Source organism: Rhinolophus hipposideros, assembly GCF_964194185.1.
Source record: "Rhinolophus hipposideros genome assembly, chromosome: 25".
In the NCBI taxonomy this organism is placed as follows: Eukaryota; Metazoa; Chordata; class Mammalia; order Chiroptera; family Rhinolophidae; genus Rhinolophus; species Rhinolophus hipposideros.
In genome coordinates, this window is record NC_138071.1 from 14,179,672 (window position 1) to 14,194,400 (window position 14,729).

The window sequence follows — 14,729 nt, forward strand, 5'->3', positions numbered from 1 at the left end:
CGTCAGACAGCCCCGTTTCCAGTCAGCAGTCCCCTGCTGCGCCAGCACTGGCCTCTGTAGGCAGGGCTCTTGGTGATCACTGCCTACACGACAGCCTTTCCCGCCTCACCCCGTCACCTGCCTTGTAAGAGCGGCCGCATCCAAAAAACGAAACAAACCAAAACACACTCTGCTGCTCAGAGGAGTCAGATGAACAGGAAGGACATTTAAAACAGTCTAAGTAACCATGGGGGCTATTATCTCATTCATCAAGGTCCAGCCATTTGCCAAGGTATATACACATTTTATTTAAAAAAGTTGACAGTTTTCATTATACACAACTATTAAGAGGTTATAGTCAGAGGCGGCATTTGTCCTGTTGACAGAAGTGCCACTAGATCATCACAATGCGAGGACACAGGTGGGAGGGAGGGAGATCGGGCGAGGAAAAAATAAGTGATCAAAAGCTTAGATTTCAATGAAGGGCGGGTAAGTCCCTTTTAGCTCTTCAAGTATCACACAATATGTACCAAATACAATCAGTAAATAATGGCCATCTCTTCCCAAGCCCACAGCCAAGACGACTACTAGTTGCTGAATTAGGAGTCCTGGCCCTTTCTCAGGTGAGTGGAGGGCTGGTAACTCCCCCTGCCCCAAGCGGCCTCCACTCCAGCCAGTCCCGACTGGAATCGCCGCGGTGTTCAGCGGCCAGAACATATAAACATGGATTCAGAAGTCCAAAGAAATGCAAGTCTTTGTGCCCAATCAGAAATGATTTGATTTCAGTCAACAAGGCTGTGAACTCAGTTACGAAGTGATGAAATAAAGCTCTTTGCTAACTTTTGTTAGACTTTCGCTTTTCTCACCGAGTCCCTACAACCCAGAAGGGTCACATGCCATTTAAAATCAAACGTCAGTTCCCAGAACCTTGGTGTCTAGAAACTGACCCATGGAGGCTAGTGGAGAATCTCTTGCATGATTCTCAGCCATCCCAATAGGAGGCCTAATAAAAAGCAAATGTCAGGCCAAGGCTAAGAGGGCTTCAGAGAGACTGGAGGGAAAAACATTCCTTTGAGGGGAGACACTCTCCAGGAGCTTAGATCAGCCAGTTGGCAATTAGAACAGCTTTGGAAGTGGAAGAAAAATGTTAGGTACTGGAGAGATGCATGGCAACTTCTGACAATTATCTCAGGAGTATAAAATGCTGGTTGAAACTGCACAGTAACTTCAAGTTGGGCAATGAGACCGAAGACGCGAAGAGTGACAAGGCCAGCGTTTCGGCTGGCTGCCACCATCGCAGCCTCAATGCTGCAGCCATCCTGCTTACTGGGGTTTGGCGGGAGTCGGGGCTCGGTCACTTAACAGGGACAAAGAATGGCCTGCGCTGGTAAACTGCAAGGAAGGATTTCCAAACTGGAGGAACTAAGAAAGGGAGACTGCCAGAAGCAACTCTGACTTACCACCACACCGTCAAGCAATAATGTTCAGCCTTTCTGAGGGGCTTTTCTGAGTGTTGTGACGGGACAATCTGGAAAAGCTTTGGTATGGTAAACGCCCCCGGCCCCAGCCTTACTCGACCATCAATTATTGGGGGCTCAGAGTCCTCAGATTCACAGCCAGGCCTTATTCCACTCTCTCTGCACCTGTAGGTATGGTTTTCTACCTCCTTCCTCTCCCAGGACAGGGAAGGGACCAAAAGGTAGCCTGAGAAGGGATTCTCTTCAACTCATCAAAAGTCAGTTTCGCAGTGGAGAGGAAAAGACCCACATAGAGCCAAAAACATGCATGAGACGAAGGTTAGTGCCCGATGGGACAGATTTGCACAGAATGAGAGAGTACAGTGTGATTTGGGTAGCAATTCCAGAAGCTTCCAGTGCTAACAGAGAAGCCTAATGACCTTCATCACAGACTTGGATGGTGGACACACATACACACACACACACCAGCCATACTCAGATCTGTTTCTTAACCCCTGCAACCTCCCCCCACAAGTCTTTATTTGGGAATTCTGCACCACCAGATCTCTAGTGCTGGAGCTCTCAATCGCAGGCAAGCTGATGTCTTTTCGTTAGAGAAACATGAATTTAGTTGGGGAGCAGAGCTGTGGCACTGCTCATATACCCTCCCTAAACTTGGTTCTACTAGTTTTTCGGACAAGATTTAAAGCAATTATTATCTGGACATTACTTTTTTTTTTTTTTAAAGGTATTTAGAACACACTATATGTTTATACCATATTGAAAAAATACAATCTTTTATTGTTTGAACTCAAATCACCACCCAGCACTTTAAGCCTACCCTAAGTCGCACCTACAGTAACGGTTACAGCACAAGCAAACTGCTAATTCAGCAGGTAAGCCAGCAGAGACCCTCCCTCCCCCACAGTACTGAGAAGACAACGTGCTAGATAAGAGTGAAAGTACACCATTACATGTTAAATAGTTAATACTACCCTTCCCACAGGCCACAGATGCTAGACAGACAACTCAGTACAGTTAACCACAGCCCTACAGAACTGCACCTTACATTGTTTTTATTAAAGAAAACCTTTTGCTTCATGCCCGTCATTAACATAAAATAAGTAAATTCTTTGCTTTTTTTTTATTTAGGAAAATAATCATGCTAAAAGCAAGTTGTACTTTATATAGATTTTCAAAGAAAAGACTGATTGTGCTTTTTGAATTAAAAAAAAAAAAAAGATATCTTCCAACCTCACCGACTCAAATCTTGTGGAATATAGCACTTCTAAACTAAAAACACACATCAGAAAGAAAAATTATCCATCCCAGTGGGACGTTCAAAAATTGTCTTTAGGTTTTAGGATTGGCTAATTCTGCTCTTGTCAAATTGGTTGCGGCACAAAAAGAACAGAGGTGCTGTCTAGAGCTCTCCAAATTCAGCAGGCAACACGCAGATTTGAAAGGAACTCTGCCAGCACCTGGACATATGGTTAGCTGAGTAAACATTTGATTAGCAGGCATTTTAAACTGTCTGATTTCCTCTTAACATATACAGGAGATTTTCTTCCTTCAAAACCTGTCTTACTACTACATCGTATTTCTGAATCCTTTCCTCCTATTCAGTCACTCTCTGAAAAAAGCTGTGTTTGTTTTCCCCATGTAGAGTCACTTTGGGTACAAGAACCTTTATTTGTTCCAATTATTACTCATTTGAAATTTAGAATGTGTGTTGGGTCTAAAATATCCACTTCCCACTCCCACAAGCAGATGATGACCAGGTGGCTGCCAAGAGCAGCAGCAGAAGGAAAAACAAAACCGAAACGTGAATGTGAGTCCCCAGGAGTCCCAGCCACCAGACGGGTTCTTCTTCCCAAATCTAATGGTCCACTGAGCGGCTGTCCAAGGAGGAGGCCATCTCTTGGTAGGTGAAGATTAAATCTGCAACCTGTCTAAGCACAATTCACACACACACACCAAAAACAAACAAAAAAACCCACCAAACCCCCAAAACAAAAATAACCCATAATCACCTTCAAATTTAAAGCTTAGTCCAGGGCAGTGGTCTCAAAACGGCCACCAGAAGGCTGAGGATGTGACTCCATACGTGCTGGATCAGAGGAAACATCTTTCCAGTCCCGTTTCTCTTCCTGTCCTGTCCCCTCCAAAAAGGTCTGGGTTACAAGCTCTACCCCATGAAAAAGAATCAGGTTCAGAAAACACTTCCCCAAGGTTCTCCAAAGCAAAACACTCGTGGCTGCAGGGCCAGGCAGCGAGAAGGGCAGGAATCTACATATAAAAATGTACTGAAAATCCGAGCCAAAAAATGGTTTTACGTTTCACTACTCCAATGAGCTCCCTGTTTTATACTGTTACTCCACAGAAATGGGGCCACCTAGGCAGGGCTCTCAGGCAGGAGCAACTCTGCTTCTCACGTGGCTGGCTCTAAAAGCTCCCAGAGCAGGCCTTCTCCTCCCCCGTTTTTTTTTTTCCTTTCCACTTGGAAAAAGCACTATTCTATCTTCACATCCAAGAGCTGGTTGGTTTGGTTTGTTTCTTTGGAACCATCAACAAAAGAAGCAACTTTGTCCTGTTATTGTCACTCAGTCTATCTATGAGAGCGGCTATTTCTTTTGACAGTTCAGTAGCACGGAGGCTGCTTTGGCCAGATGGACCTAGGAACGCATGCTCTCGGGCCACAGACGGCTGCCTACATGGAATGTGGGGGTCGCTATGCACCTCAGGTTGAGAAATGACCAAGAAATCGAGATCTAAAGGGTGATATATAATATATATATATCAATGCTATTATTCATAAAAACCTGGTTTAGTAATAAAAAAAATTGCTTTGTTTAAATATGAATATTATAGTCTGCTTCTCATGGTTAGGAAATAATAGTCTTTCTGAAAAGCAGGTGCTTTTTCTACTACAACTCCATATCCTGGGCCTCATCTTCCGAAAAGTCAGACATAGAACTCTCCGACGAGCTGTCACCGGTGCCCTCTTCCTGTTCTTTCAGTGCCTCCTCCGTGGCGTATTTCTGGATGTACTCTGCATGGGGTGGGGGTAAAGAAAACACAAGGGCAGTGAACAGGCAGGCATGTGCTTCAGTGACCCCAAAGCTGGCAAGTCCCAGGGAGGTGCAAGCTTTCCTTAGATGCTGGTGTAATGAAGATGACAGTTACATGGTCATGAAAGCTAAGGGGAAAGTCCCACAGGAAGATGTGGGAGGTTATGCATTTTGCCCCCTTAGTAAGAGAGGCAAAGCAGGACACACGATTGCAGGGAAATAAAGAAACTGCATGGCCGTCCTAGATAGAACTCCTTGGCCATCCCCTCCACCAGGTGGATGAACATCCCTGGGTGGAAATGTACAGGCAGCTGAGGACGCCGGGCCTCGGCTGAAGGCACAGGAAGGCCGGCAGACACCCAGGACGATGTTACAGCGCCTCCAGTTCTCAGCCAGGCTGCCCTCACTCCTTCCTTGCTGGCTTACCAATGTGGAGGCCTGCCTCCCGACGTGATGGATTGCGGAAATGAGAACCCTGCACTTTCTTTTTACTTTCCAAGTTAATAAAACTATTCACCTCCCAAATAGCACCAGACTAATTATGATTCCATAGTAATTTATAAGGAAATCCCCTATCATTTTTAGATTTGCAATGATGATTATAGTCAGCCCAAATCTATTATTTTAGGAATAGATTTTAGTCTAAACAGATCCACTTGTCAGGTTTTTGAAGCAGCTGGTAAAAACAGTCTCTCAATCTGCTCAGGAATGAGCTGCTATCTGGAGACACAGCTAGCCTGAGTGACTTAACCGTGTATTATTTACCTAAAGATTTATGCTGCTATAGCCTAGGCTGAATGTGCTGGTTGAAAAAAAACACACCCAACAACCAAATTTAAGAACTGCTGAATAAACAACTAAACTTCCTAAAATCCCTAAGGGCATACTGTTCTCAAGTAAATAGCCTATACACAATATGAAGCGACAAGAGACTTAGAATCCTGTTCAAAATGCTGGCAGGAGAAAAACATTATCTTCGCGTCCTTAAGCTTTGTTTTTCTTCCCATGGAGTTACAGGAACTAAATGCAAGAAGATAAGGTAAATAGCCAAACAGGCCTACCAAATTTCAATAACTTAGTGCAGGGACCTAGGTAAGAATATTTTTTACATTTTTAAAGAGTTGTTAAAAAAATAAAAATAAATAAAAAACGAAAGAGAAGAGTAGGTGAGAGACTCTATGTGGTCGAATCTGGCATTGTACAAGCAAAGTTAGCAGACCTCCGACTTAGAGTACTACAAATTCATAATAAAATTTTACACAGATGATGAGATGAAAAAAAGCCTCTGAGGAGGTAGGAACTGACCTTAGTTTACCTTTTAGAATGAGAGAAATGTTTATTGAAGCCTTAGAAATTTTCTCGTGGGCTGGCTACTTTGTTCCTTTGTAGAAATTAGTGGCTGCACTTTGACATTGTTCTCTGACACTGTAACTTGGTACTATCGCCTTAAGTAAATGCAAGGAAACATTTAGATATGTATTAAGTGATTACTGGGACAAAGCCTTTCAGGAGAGGAAAATGAAGAGCATGGTCTAGCAAGTAGGACATACAGAGAAGGCAGTTAGCTGCTAAGTGCCATCAGAGGGAAGCGTAAAGGGAGGGACTCTAGCCCGAGAGCCAGGAAGGAGTCACATCTGCACTGCCCTTGAAGGAGCTCTGTCAGACGCCATCCCAGGGGAAACGGCCAAAAGCACAGAGAGGGAAGGAAGTGGCTGGGATATTAAAACACACATTAAGAGAGATCTACATTTGTTTCCTTTCTTTAAAAAAAATCTGAAGCAAATAAGGCAAAATGTACAGATTTAGCTATAGTTGGGTAGTGGGTACATGGTCAAGCTATTCTGTTTTTCTGTAGGGCTGAAACTTTCCCTAAGGAAGCGAATATATTGGTATCTGCAACGTAGCCAATCTGCTTGTCACATACTGATGCATTCAGAGGAGTAAAGGCAGAGATGGAGCAGAGAGCCTGGTGTGGCAGGCTAAGATGCCACTCAGGAAAAAGACGTATCTTCAGACAGCTCCAATGATGCCCCATCCTACAGACAGTCCAATATTCACAAGACAAAACAGCATCAACTCTATATGAATGCTGATTAATGTGCACGGTAAACAGGGATGCATACATTGACATGTGACATGAGGCCTGGAAATGTCCGGTGGGCAGCCTGGGAGAGAGGTTATGCCTAGACACACGTCTTGGGGGATCATCTACATGGAGAGAGTCATCTAAAGCTGTGAGGGGTGAAGAGGCTTCTCAAGGGGTGGGGGAGGAAAAGGGGGGCTGAAGGCCCGAATCTTAAGAGAATGAACACGTTTATGAATGCAATGAAAAAGTTTTCAGAAAAGAAGGAGGTAAAATATCAAAGCTACAGAGAGATTCGGGAAAACGGGTCTTGAGAAAGATCCAAAGATTAGGAAGAAATGAGATCACAGATTCAGTAAAGGAGGGGGAAGAAACTAGACCTTAGGAGTTTACGGCAAGGAAGCAAGAACTTTGAAAATGAAAGGAAATAAATAACAAGACTCCTAAAGGAGTCTACAGGAGCAGGTAAAGGCTTCTAAAATGGGGCTACCTCTGATAGTCTGGGGGTAGAGGAGGAACCAGAAGGAAGGGGATAAATGGGAGAATAAGGTCACAGGTTGTGGAGGAGTGAGTCTGAGGAATAAGACAGGGCATCTCTCATCTCCTGTAGGAGGGAACAAAAAAAAGATGGAGATGGACACACACACACACAAACACAAAGGTACAGCAGGAAGTTCGGGTGAGCTCAGGTCTGACAGCCATGATTTTCTCAGATTACTAAGGAAGACAAAACGATAGCCAACATTAACATTTCAGAAAGCTAGCGCTCCCTAAGCTAGAGCTAGCCATTCTAAGATAAAAATGTGCTATAGCAGATATATACTAAAACAGGAATAGTGTTAAACTGCTGGGCCACAATGAATACAAGAACTACAGAAATATACTCCGTCTGCACCACGATAGTGGGTTGCAGATACTGTTAAGTGATTCCTTTGTCAAATTTTTAATACAGTCTCATAACAGAGTTTTTTATCTGGTTGAAACTGACTGCCTTTTTCCTGAAGTATATATTTGTTTGACTATGTAGATATTCTGCTGCATAAATTAGATAGTAATTTGCAAGGCACCTGAGACCCAAGTACATTAACTAGAGTTGACTTATTTCTACTTTATCTCAACAAAAGTACCAGACAATACCCTATAGAGACCAGGGAAGAATGAGAAAACACACAGGAGGAAAACCATGTTCAGCCAGTAGCCCCAAACGCTCCCATTTGTCTCACACCTGCAGAGTGAAGAGTGAAGGCCTGAATAGTCGAGCTCCCGTAAATCATTTCTACTGCCATCGCTTGCAGATGTACCTGAGGGGCCACACACTTTGCTGTTCTGAACTGCTCTGCAGATGGGCCAGTGGTGCTAAAACAGGGTGGATACCAGTGCCTGCCACACGTTAAGGAGAACAGGCCGGTTTTCATGGGTTCTGAATTCTTTACCTTTTTGGTGGCACTTTATGTATCTAGACTTTTCACTATGAAGTTCTCAGACACACAGAGCTAAAAAGGACACGATGAACTCCGGTAAATCTGTATGAAGCTTGAGGTTTTCTTTTGCAACCTGTTTTCCTTTTCATGAAATTCATGCTCCATTAGCATGTAAACTGCTTAAGAATGGAAACATAGGATTCTAAATCCTAAAGAATGAGGAAACTAGTGTTACCATCACTAACACATTTCTAACTTTGATAGCACATTTCAAGTGTTAACAGAAAAACCCCGCACCAGAGAACTGGGGCCAGGTATCTGCTGTAGAGGAGAAATGAGCCTAGAAATAAACTTCCCAAAGTAAAAGCAAATTAGTATGGGACCAAGAAAAGAAGCCAGCTGGGTTTTTTGTTTGTTTTTTTAAATCAGTAGGTAAAATGATAAAAAACATATTTTTAAAATTTTTTAGAAGTCTAATGATGAATTTGGCTATTCTTTCCCAACTCCCAAAATTAACTGCTTTCCTCAAGGGCCAGGATGATACCGTCTATAAACAAATGTAAGATTATACCTTTCAATTAATACTTTATTCTCACGTCCAATTTTCTAATTTTACAAGAGGAAGCAAATGGAAGCAAAGGTTCTTGTGGACAGGTATCCACAGAGATTTCTGGCAGGGTTACACCTACTACCACTCAACAAGGAAGGCTTCCACTTTCTCATCTTTCCTTTCACTCTCTCTCCTTCCCTTCTTCTATACCGGTACCTCCAGCCTTCCAAAGGTCGTCTCTGAACCTTGGAACTACAGAGGCTGTCTCTTTTTAGGCCTAAGAAACATTGTTAGCAACTAAGAAGAGCTTTCAATAATCAAAGCCCAATAGACTTAAGTTCTTCTGTCTCGAGGTTAAACTGTCTGCCTTCTCACCTTTAATTTTCTGCTTGTATTCTTCTGGTCGGTGGAGGTACATGGCTGCAGCGTCACCATTGAGAGGATCTATGGGGTTGGGATAGGCCAACAACTGGGGCAGGAAGGACTCAAATATATTGGTAAGATCTGAAAAAACAAGCAGAAATGCATCATGCACAGAACAAGCACATTCACCTGAAATTCACTAATTCAATGGTCAAAAGCGCTTCCCTTCCTAGACACACGGAGGTGTTCCCGTATGTGTGCTCTGTTACATGTGATCTGCATTACATGTTCCTTTCGATACCAATTTAAAACAATTTTAATTTAATTTGAAGAACCAGGTAAATATATACCTGATAGTCACTCTGAAAGGCAATTGTCCCAATTCTAATTCAACCTATTTTCTGAGACTTTAGAAATACTACATTAATTAAAACTTGTACTTAACATCATCCTTTTCTATAGCTTTGAAAAGCTCCACTCTGAAAAGTATTCAAGCACCAAATTGTAAAAGAACTGAACACAATTTTATAGGCCTTGACTTTTAATTCAATTCTCATAACTTCTAATGGACATAAATGTAACCAATTTTTCAATTATTCTGGGTAATGAGGGTAGGAAACTATATGGACCACTTAAAATCATAAATAATAAGACAGATAAGTCCTAATTTACTGCATTTATTATCATTTTAATAAACATTAACTCCCTTCTTTCCAGATGACATCTACAGACACAGTTAACTCAAACCCTGCAGTCACGTAGTATTTTATCAAGTAGGCCCTGAAAACCTGTAGAATAAACCACGTAGAAAACCTGTAGAATAAACCAATAAATAACTTCAGAGATGCTATAACCTCCATCCTATTTGCTCCTCAGTTAGCAGACAGTGAACTTTGGGACCTTGTGTTTCCATTTCTCTGCCCTACTCTAGTTACTCTATCACGTTATAAGAAACATTTCCATTTCTTGAGGGAATGCTAATGTACAGGAGCAGAAAAACCAATTTCTTCTGCTCTTTTAATGGATTTTTTCTTTGTAGAATGAACAGTATTATAAATGGACATTTTATCAAGCCACATCACTTTGGATTCATGGGTCTCACAGCCAGGGGTGATTTTGCCCCCCACAGAGGACGTCTGGCAATGTCTGAGAAATGTTGGGTTGTCACAACTGGGTAGGGGAGGGGGGCAGGTGGTGCTGCTCTTGGCATCTCGGGGGGCAAGGCCAGGGCAGCTGCTCCACACCCCTCAATGCGCTGGACAGCCCTTCACGACGAGTCATTACACGGACCAAAATGTCGATAGTGCTGAGGCTGAGAAACCCTAGTGTAGATGAGAGGGGATGGCCAACTTTTTGTATAGGGACAGTAAATGCTTTAGGCTCATGGGCCACATTTAGTCTGTAACAACTACTCAACACTCAGCTCTGCTGTGGTAGCACAAAAGCAGCCATAAATAGGTAAGCAAATGGTGTGGCTGTGTTCCAGTGAAACTTTATATACAAAAACAGGCAGCCAAAGTTTGCCGACATCTGCTCCAGAAAACACTAGAAACAGGAGGTGGCTCTTCCTCGTCACGTTAAGGAATGGAGTGGTCAGAGAGAATAAGCTAGAGCTGTACTATTCAACAGAACTTTGTGCAACAATGGAAATGTTCTGTATTTCAACTGCCCACCCCACACGTGGCTGTTGACTACGTGAAATATGGCTGGTGTGCCCGTAAGGAGCTGAAGCTTTCATTTCATTTAATTCTCATTAATTTAAATAACGATCTGAGGCCAGCGGATCTCGTCCTGGACAGTTCAGGTTTAGAAGTCACGTGATGGCGAGTCCTACATGGCACAGTCCTGTTCTCACGTGTACTGACACACGGCAGGTTGGTCTTATTTCACGCACTGGGGCTCGCTCCCCTCCATAAAGCCAACTTTCCAATGAACTACATTACGGTAAGATTCCCATGTACCAGGAAACAAATGCAGAGATTCCTCGTCAAAAAAGCAAACAAAACAAGAACCCCTCCACCACCAAATAACCTTCTAAGATAACCCCCAACCATCTGTAGTAAGATTTTCATTGCTATTGTACTTACAATTTTTTCAAAAAGGAAGCAACATATCCAACAACCCAACAATTATTCACGGTACAAAACCACTGAAAACAAAGATTTGAAAACTATTTATAAAGGCTACAGGACAGAGAAGAATGTTTCTGCCTTAATGCTGGGTGGAGAAAGTCCATAAAATGGTATGTCCTCTAGAATTAAAACTGTACAGTGTGTATATATATATATACGTGTGTATATATATATATATATATATATATATATATATATAATATTTAAGTTATGTCAGGGCAATAGGCTTATAATTTCTACTTCTCACACTGCAAATGACTTTACTTTTTTTACCTTAAAAATAGCATTTTCCTATAAACATGTCCTTTCCACTTTTACATGTTTGACATGTAACACAACATGACAAGTCTGAAAAATTTCTTTTCCTCTTCTTCTTGAGTAGGCAGGTTATTAAGGCAGTGGTAGAAAATGCCAAAAGGTAAGGAAATTAAGAAGCAAAAACACGGAGTGTGGAAGTTTACAAACTGAACATGATCCCAGATCAGAGTTAGTGCGAGTCCCAGTAACACTGGTAATAGTAACCAGTGGCAGCAGCAACAGATGCCTACACAGTGGCGACTACAAGCCAGGCCTGCTGACACTTCACAAACACACTTAATGTCACTAGAGCCAATGAGGTAGCTGCCATTACTATCTTGGTTTTGCACCTGGGGTCACTAAGGCAGAGAGGTTCAGTAACTTGCTCAAGGGGATGGGTTTCAAATATGGGCCTATCCACTCTGCTGCCTCTGTTAATGGATAACGTGAACACTGCCTTAACTTTCGTGAGGGCACAAGCTCCCCACGTCTCGGCATCAAAATACCCTCAGAGATGGCCATAAGTTCAAGGCCAGCAGGATGGTCTCGAAGTGTTTCAGGCGTCTGTGGCCGAAATGTCTGGTGTTTCCCAGTGAGCTTGTGTTCAAGTGGCTCAACCACAGGAAGTTCAGATACCTGCACACTGTGACCGGGGCTTCTCCTGCCACGTCATCACGCAGGTACTGCTCAGAAAGACGAGCAGCTGAGTGTTCCTACCTACCATGCAACAATCAAACCTTTAAAAAAATAAAGTCCTGGTTGTATTGGCTTTAAATAATGTTCAGAAGTGCTTCCGGACTCAAGAAATAGTGCAGACAACATGTTTTCCTAACTAGGAGTTTCACGTTTTCCAGGAACATATTTTATACCCTTCATCACTACTTTGAAGTTTTTCAAGCCACCACTAAGAGGCTCTGCCTAGGTATGTCTCAAACAAATAAAAGAACCCTCGATTGTTCATTCTTCTTTCCTGTGTCTACTCTTCCTGCATTAACATACTTTTGATCCATTTTACAGATGTGCCGAGTCATGGCTGTAAAATGGAAGAGCAAAAAAGGAAAAGCATGCAGCCCAGTTTCAGGTGACGATGACAGCTTTTGAAGGCCAGGAGGTTAAAGCAATAGAGCATTCTAAAAGTGGCTAGTACAGTGGTTATCACACCAAGAGGGCCCTCCCTCCCCAAAGAAACCTCTCACAAACATGCGGATGTGCACAAAAAGTCCTTTCAAGATGTGCTGGCAGAAGAGACCTGAACTATAAACCAAAAATGAAATAAAGATACTCATCTTTGGAAAAATCCATCAAAATGAACCTTTCCTCCTACAATTGTTAATAAAAACATCAGTTCAAAAATCTTTTTTAAAAAACATGAACCTTCCATTTTTTGAAAGAGAGAGAGCCAGACAGGGGTCACCCCATCTAGAGATTAGGATCAGCTGGCTCCATTACGATCAGCTGCCTTCCTTTGTTCTTAAAGAAGTCCCGAGATCCCTGAGGAGTACGGTTTACGATGAGCAAACAGCTCTTACTTTTGCCTTGGACTAAATCAGCACTTCCCAAAATGCAGCCCATTGGGACTGATTCTTCAGCCCGATCTCACAGTACTCATCGTAACAATACCACAACACTCATACCTCTCTCTGTTTAGGCACATCAACTAGTGATGTATATTCATATTTCATTTTTAGAAACATTCAGATCATACTCTCGCATCAAAGGCAGCGTTCTTTACCCCATTCATTCAAAAGCAATGGTTTTGGGGAGAATCTTGGTCCAAAAGGCTTGGTCCAAGCCTTTTTGTCCACCAGAATTACTGGTAGTTGTTTCACAATATGCATGCTGAGGCCTCATACCCACCTCAGAGATTCTGATTTGGGATTGGCTGGTGTGTGTGTGTGTGCACGCGTGTGTGTGTGTGTGTGTGTGTGTGTGTGTGTATGTGTCTGTCTGTAAATACACAGCCAGGAAACACTACCTACCCTATGTACCCCCTATCCCCAGAGACCAAAGGGGAAGAGGGCTATTTGCTTGTGGGTTCTTTGGCTCAAGAAAATGTCTTGGCAGCCAAGCTGAAGAGGCTCTAGTTGAGTGGCCTGCCCTGACCTTTTCACGGTTCTTTTCTGCACACCCTTCAAGTAACCATCACTTCCTCCAGGGGGAGGTATTCCAAACCATGGGCAGGAAAAAGTGGATCCCTTTTAGAGGGGGACTAAAGAGCTGCTTTAGGAAAGAGGGGGTGGTGACAGATACATCTAACACTCTGTGACATCAGGTAGAGCAAATTCCATCACGCTGAACTGTCCCCAGCAACAGGGATGCTGGCGCCTTAGTGGTGAAAAACAGAGGAAAACCTGGAAGACCCCAAGTCTAATCTAAGGCCTTCCACTGACTTGCTCTTTAACCTTGGGCAGGTCTCTTTCTCTCTGCATCTTAATTTCTTCATCTGCAAAAAGAGAAGTATAACACTGTAGTTCCTTACAAGGAAGAATTACACATGACTGACTATAAAAAATAGACTTCAAACTGCATCAAAGAACTAGACTAAAATATTAATACAAATATGTCATCTTCTTAGAGTAGAAATTTCATCGAGGAATACATGTTAATTAAAATGAGTCACATTGGGGGGAAAAAAGCACCAATTCTTCAAGTAAAGCCATTCTACTCCAGATGACTCACAAAAAGATGGCGCATTGCTTAAAGGAGAAAACACGAGAGGGAATGAATCACACATCTCATGTGTTATTCTTGGTTGTTTATGAACCAGTGGCCATAAGTTATTTCTTCTTTCTCTATTTCCTTTGAAAATTAAAATGGCAACTTTTGTAAAGCCTGCTGCTATCTTCAGGTTAAAACCCTGTGGGCGCCCAAAGCGTCACGTGCTCTGCCCCACGAGGAACCACTATTACCAAGCAGGCAGTCCTCTCAGACGCTTTCACTTGCATAATCTTCATTTGTTTTTCCGATGTAACACGCAAAGAGCTGTAACTCACAAAACACAGCCATCACACAGTACAGGCACTGCCATTGCTCCCTTCTCAAATGCCACCTATCTTACCCCCTTTTCTAATTCTACTCCTTGTCCCCCAGATGTCCAGGGCCCTGGGTTCCTTCTTTTTAAAGCCAAACAGATTTAACATACTGAAAAAATTGTTTGGAAAGACATCAGCCACTTGCACAGCAGTGTGAATTCTGTGGTATTTGTATTTTAAGAAACAGCCTCATGAAGTGGCCGGTTAGCTCAGTTGGTTAGAGCACGAGCTCTTAATGACAAGGTTGCCAGTTCGATCCCCACATGGGCCACTGTGAGCTGTGCCCTCCACAACTAGATTGAAACAGCTAAGCGACTTGCAGTTGACGGGTCCTGGAAAAAAAA

The 14,729-nt window shown here is 42.8% G+C and overlaps 1 protein-coding gene across 1 annotated transcript in view; it reads right to left on the minus strand.

Annotated features, from left to right (window-relative positions):
- Nucleotides 1–265: 265 nt before the first annotated feature.
- UBE2H (ubiquitin conjugating enzyme E2 H) overlaps nucleotides 266–14,729 on the minus strand; it is a 96,506-nt gene continuing 82,042 nt past the window's right edge. The window contains exons 6-7 of the mRNA XM_081038157.1: nucleotides 8,937–9,065; nucleotides 266–4,488 (exon numbers count right to left, since the gene is read on the minus strand). Of these exons, the coding sequence (XP_080894283.1) occupies nucleotides 4,364–4,488; nucleotides 8,937–9,065 (254 nt within the window). The 3' untranslated portion in view covers nucleotides 266–4,363. The remainder of the gene's footprint in view (nucleotides 4,489–8,936; nucleotides 9,066–14,729) is intronic.